We start from the raw sequence: 6116 nt of genomic DNA on the forward strand, positions 1-6116 counted from the left end.
TATTTACGAGAGAATATTATCTTACTATTTCAAAATTTCCTTAGTTGTTTTTGTATCTTCCTAACCCTGATAAAGCTCTACAAAGTAGGGCAAATTTCAGAAAATAAATAGTTAACTATTTTTGTTCTTTTTGACCGCATACCATTTTCTTTTAGGGAGTTACAGGCTTTTCCAGTAACTAATTAGAATAGCAATAGGATTTAGAAGGCTAAGAATTAAGTATCTGATTTTTCTAGCTCTTTAGCAGTCAAAAATAAAGAACAAATAGAATTCATTACAAGACTGAAGAGACTGGATCAATACAATAACTAGGCCATCAGAATAGTGAGAAATAAATATATAATCTTGCTAATAAACTTGTTTTTCATAAAATTAAAAGCTGACTAATCCTTCAATCAATTGTCTTGCTACTAAACTTGTTTTTCATAAAATTAAAAGCTAACATCCTTCAATCAATCGTCTTGCTACTAAACTTGTTTTCCATAAAATTAAAAGCTAACTAATCCTTCAATCAATTATCTTGCTACTAAACTTGTTTTTCATAAAATTAAAAGTTAACTAATCCTTCAATCAAAGCTAATACCTAAATAAACCAAAACCATTCTATAATCAGTTAACATACCAAAAACTAAATCTTAATTATAGTTTTTAAATAAAACTATTATAAGAACTAGTAACAAGAGCTGACTAACCGTGTTATCATGCCGAACTTCTTTCCATTTATGGCCTTCTGGTGGTTTTGGGATCTTTGAATCTTTGCTGCAATTGATAAGTACATCCTCTGGCTGCACTCTCCTCTTCAACATTCCCATTTTTGGATGTTCACCTCGGCCTCTGAACAGGCTAGGCGGTTCAATTTTGAAGTTTCCTATCTTTTCTTTATGTCCATCAATTATACAGAAACCATATTCTTTCACTAATTCTTCATTTTTCTCTTTAATGACCTTAAAAAAAAAATCAGTATAATTGTTAAGTGAAAACCTATAAAAAATAACAAGTGCAAGAAAAATTTAAAAGAGAAATTTAATTTAAATTAAAGATTTTAATAACTTTTGAAATATTTCTGATAAGTAAGGTATCTTAAAATACTTAGTCTTATTCAACTCTAATTTTTAATGTTTATAATCTTAATACCAAACTATTTCTATACAAACAAACAAAATCTTTGGAATATTTTTTCATACTAAGTAATCTTACAATAAACAGAACAGTCCAATTCTTACTTTTAGTATTTAAGATCCCTAAATCACATTATAGCTATAAATAGAAATCAAATTTTTAGAAATCACCTTTTTTTCTTCTTTGCTCATAGCCTTTCTCTCTTCAGACTTCCTCAGAAAGTAGGTATTAATCTGCCTAAAATTACACTTCTTCAAATCAGTAATGACATCCTTTTCCTTCTGAGTCATCACTTTGCGCCAATCCTTAAAAAAATTTTTGTTGAATGCTTCCTTAGTAGTATATTCATGGTCAATCATTCGGCCATAGAATGTAGCAACTTCTTCAGCCTCTTCTGACAATTTCATTTCTTTACCTATAAAATACAACTGAAGTTATAGGTGGATGACCTCCTTACAGAAGCTTTAGCTTGTCATTCATACAAATTAGATACCAAGTTGAACATTAAGACAATTGATAAAACTATGTCACCAAGATTGACCGATCAGGCTGATATCCAATAATATATAGAAATTATGACATAGATTGTAATGTCACTACCTGGGTAAAATACTAGCATATATTATGTCATCATGTCCTAATTACAAATAGATCAACAAAAAATAATACATTAGTGAAGAGTTAAATACAGTAGTAATGAAAATTTTGAAGTGAAGAGGAGACAGGCCAATTTTTAACTTAAATTTTATTCTCAAATTAAGAAAAACAATTCTACTACATTTCTGCAGTTTTTGTTATAATTTATCAGAATGAGGGAAAATTAATTTTAAAAAACAGAGTCCAGAGCTGGGTACTATGCCATATCAGCCTCTCTAAAGCTGGAATCACTTCTTACTATAGCAGTGGTTCTAACACTTAGGAGTCTGCGGACCACTAAGCCAGAAAATGAAAATGTGCACAGTACCCCTTCTTTGATGAGTGGGACTGAGAAACTAGGACTGAACAGAGGACTGAAAATTAGTTGCTTAATTTTGAGGCACTTTCACAGTACATTTACCCGTTAAAAACTCTCAACACTAAAGCATCAGAAAAGGTATAATAATAAACCAGTTCTAACAATAGGTGTCCCTAAAAATATGTATTACCAGATCGTGATGCGGACCACCAGTTGGGAACCACTGGACTACAGAGCAGTAGGGTGCTAGCACCAAACCATGGCCACAATACACAAGGTGTCCAGAATAAATTGGTCCAAACGCTTCTTACGTTTAAACAGATGATTTCATAAAAAAAAATTCCAGAAGAAAAAGTTATATCTCAACTTCAGTTTCACCAATTTATAAAATTTGGTAATACACGCGAGGAGGTTGACATGCCAGCAATTTGGAAATTGAAGCAGATTTTCAATACTTTCATTTTAATCATTTAAACGTTAAGAAATATACTGTAAAACAAATTTCAATACTCTCAAAACTGAAAGATTTACACTATTTCAGAATTTTCAATCCTCAGGCACTTGATGAAGTGAAATCTTAGAGATATCAGGCATCATTATCATTTTTCAAGTAAAAATATTGTCAAGCCTGTAGATATAGTATTTGTTTTGAAAAACAGAAAAAGTAGTTTTTTTTTTTAATGAATTATTTATAGCACTTTCCACTACATCGTGCATGATAATGTAAGCTTATCATGGGGCGTTTTCAAGAGAGGATCCACTTGATAACCGAACGAATACTATTGTAAAAGTAAGAACCCCTTAAAGCTAAATTGAAGCAATGAAAAAATGTGAAACTTTAGAAGCTATAAAACCTGGAATCTTTCTATAGTTAAATGAACATCAAGTTGCTTTTCACAAATGTAGAAAAATCAGTTCAGAAACAGATTTTTTGTGCTAGTCATAAAAATACTACAAGTTTGGAAATATTTTTATTAAAAGATGAAAAAATACATGAAATTGTAAGTCAAGTTTCCAAGGTTCTGGGGTTTAAGATGCAACTGAAACATATTGTTGAGAATACAAAATTCTAAAATGGTATAAATCATTCAATCAAGATATTGGAATGCTTTTGAGAGGAACTTCAAACATTTTAATTGTTACATGGAAACACTAAGTTTTGATTACGCAATAGCAAGGTTGGTGAAACTACAGAAATATATCTAAACATTTATCAACTTTTTATATTTTTTTAAATTAGATAATATTATAGAGGATTTAGGAAAATTTACAGTAGACACTTAGTATACTCTATTACCATTATGTAATCCTTTTGTCATTCCACTCCAAAAAAAAAAATATATAAGCTGAAATGAACTTATATAATGGTATATGAAAATATATACAGCAATAAGAGATAGAGATGTTTTACCTAACTGTAGCACTCAGTCATAAATGCTCTTAGGTTCAGTACTTGGTAAGGAAGTACTGTTTCTAAAACTAGTTTCAAAGGTGATTTGGTTAGGATTACACTCAAGGGGAAGGGAAGTTATACAGAACTGGATTATCTTATTTTACTAACCAGTTTTTATACTAATTTTAAGTTAGATTTAATAGTAATAAAATTATTAAAAGAGCTGTAAGTTGGTTCTTACCATCATAGAAGAATTTCACATCAGGTGGTAGAGGTTCATACGGTGGGGCAAAGACTGGTCCTTTGTGCTCGAGGAAAGTCCACTTAACTCCATCAGGTCTCTTTTCCTCTTCCCACCTACATAATTTTTTATTAAAATTCAAGGTATTTATCAAGTTAAAGTATTACAAAAAAACTTAACGTAGAAGACTCATTATGGAATTAACAAAATATATTTGTGTAACATATAAATTTAAGAAAAATGGTTATAGCAGTAGTTTTACATTTTTTATACTAATTTTCAAATTATCAAATAATACTAATTAAAAAATTTAATATATTTTTTTGTTTTTAATAGGGATCATAAAAGAATAACTAATCTCTAAAAGTACATTCAGTCACACTCTGACTGAATGACTCATAAGGTACAATATATATCCTTTCTTTAATAAACAAAAGAGAATCTTGCTAAGAGCAGAAGAAAAAATCAGTTTAGGTTGCTGGCTGATTCATCATGAGGCACACATGAATACATTGTTAAGACTCTAGTTTAAATTAATCTAATTTAATGATTATTAATTAATGATTTACCATTTCCAAACTTCCTGTTCTTCTTCTTGTTTTTTCTTTTTTTTCGGACTAGTCTCTTCCGGGGCTTCCGTTTTAACTTTGGTTTTCTTCACAGTAGAAGATTTCTTTTTTACCTGTGATAAATCCCAAAAATCAATAAAACATGTAATAAAAAATATAACAGTCGCAGGCATGCACAGTGTTACACAAAGTTCCTTAAATTATAATATAATATTTTTTAAAAAACAACAAATTATTTATTTCAGAAAGGATATAAGCTCCAAAAATAGGTTTTGAGTCAAAACGTTAAATAAATGAGACATCACATAAAGAAATTTTTTGATAGTGGAACAAAATGATGGGTTTATTAGAGAATAGGAAAAACTGTTTTTTTTTTTAAATAAATTAATAAAAAGTGCAGAAACAAACATTTTTAGCAGACTTTTTCACTTTTTATTTATGTTAAGTTTATAGTGTTGATGACAAGTATCAAAACAGAGTAAAAAAAAAAATTCAAGATATTTTTCATTAAGATGAAAAACATTTGATATCAAACAACTGATGTTGATAATCAATATAATTTAAGAAAATATTTTTTAACTGTTTGAGGGATTCGGGAGAGGTCAAATTGCATCACAACATAATTGAAAATCACTTAAAATGTCTGAGACTCACTAGAAGCTCCAAGTTTAGGTTCTATATAGATTAAATGAGAAACATGAAGCTCAAAAAAATCAGTATTTAAAATATGGGTAATGAAACAAATTCTTTTTTACATAATCATCCCTGGTGGAAAATGGGTCCTTTAAAATGACCTAATTTGAAGACAACCATTGTTCAAACAGCAAAACAATACCTATAAAGAATTTGAAATATATTTAAAACAGTCATGCTGTCAGTCCCATATCCATATATATATATATAATCCTTTTCCTTCTGAGTCATCACTTTGCGCCAATCCTTAAAAAAATTTTTGTTGAATGCTTCCTTAGTAGTATAATAAAAAAACTACTGACGATGTCAATGAAATACATGGCAACAGCCCTTTGGCGAATCCTCATTTCCTTTGATTTCCAGTCTTCCCTGTAGTCCTTTCTTATTTTATCAATGGAATGGGCCAACTTCCTCGCTGTCTCATATTTTTGCCAATCCTTCTCACCCTTCAACTTGGACGATGGGTTTAGCATCACATATTTCACCTGCCCCTGAACATTTTCTGTCCAACTAGCTAACCAAGTCACCTGGAAATATGAAAATATTTGAATAAACGATGAAAGATAAATGTAATAATACAAACCAAACTGAATAAGATAAATTAAATTAGAAAAAAATACATATATTTACATCCAAAATAAAAAAACTTGAGGCCCAACTTCACACTGGATAGCTCCGATTAGATGCGATAGATACCCGAGTATCTTGGAAATTACTTCTACTGTAATATTAACGAGAAGCATATGTGCACTGTGCAAGTTGTAAGATATCAGTAACCCACCCATGGGATACTAGTCTCAGGTAACTCAATAAAATAAGGTCTCCTGTGAGTTGCACCTCTTCAAATCTCTATTATGTAACCTGACAAACTTAGGTTTAAATAATATTCGAGGTGTAGATAGTTGACCGTAGATGAATGATTAGAGAAGTTTGTCAGGGGGAGGGGGGGTGCGGTCAGCAAAGAACAACATCAATAAACAAAACAATATTTATTTATTATATGCCAACGTTTTTAATTTATATATTTATACATATTTAATAAGATGTTATATATATAATCTTATTATATAGAAAACATTTCCTTTTCTAATTGTGTAAAGATTTTTTTTTTCCGATTTCCCTTAAACATCGAGATTTTTATATATA

At 29.8% G+C, this 6116-nt stretch overlaps 1 protein-coding gene across 1 annotated transcript in view; it reads right to left on the reverse strand.

Moving 5' to 3' along the window:
• The window catches only part of Top1 (topoisomerase 1), a gene marked incomplete in the record, with an annotated part of 21362 nt that overhangs the window by 7278 nt on the left and 7968 nt on the right, over positions 1 to 6116 (reverse strand). Inside the window, 4 exon segments of the mRNA XM_067053433.1 lie at positions 693 to 944; positions 1290 to 1534; positions 3709 to 3824; positions 4278 to 4390. Of these exon segments, the coding sequence (XP_066909534.1) occupies positions 693 to 944; positions 1290 to 1534; positions 3709 to 3824; positions 4278 to 4390 (726 nt within the window).

Source organism: Halyomorpha halys, unplaced genomic scaffold, assembly GCF_000696795.3.
Source record: "Halyomorpha halys isolate HHAL.00 unplaced genomic scaffold, Hhal_1.1 Scaffold726.1, whole genome shotgun sequence".
Classification (NCBI taxonomy): Eukaryota; Metazoa; Arthropoda; class Insecta; order Hemiptera; family Pentatomidae; genus Halyomorpha; species Halyomorpha halys.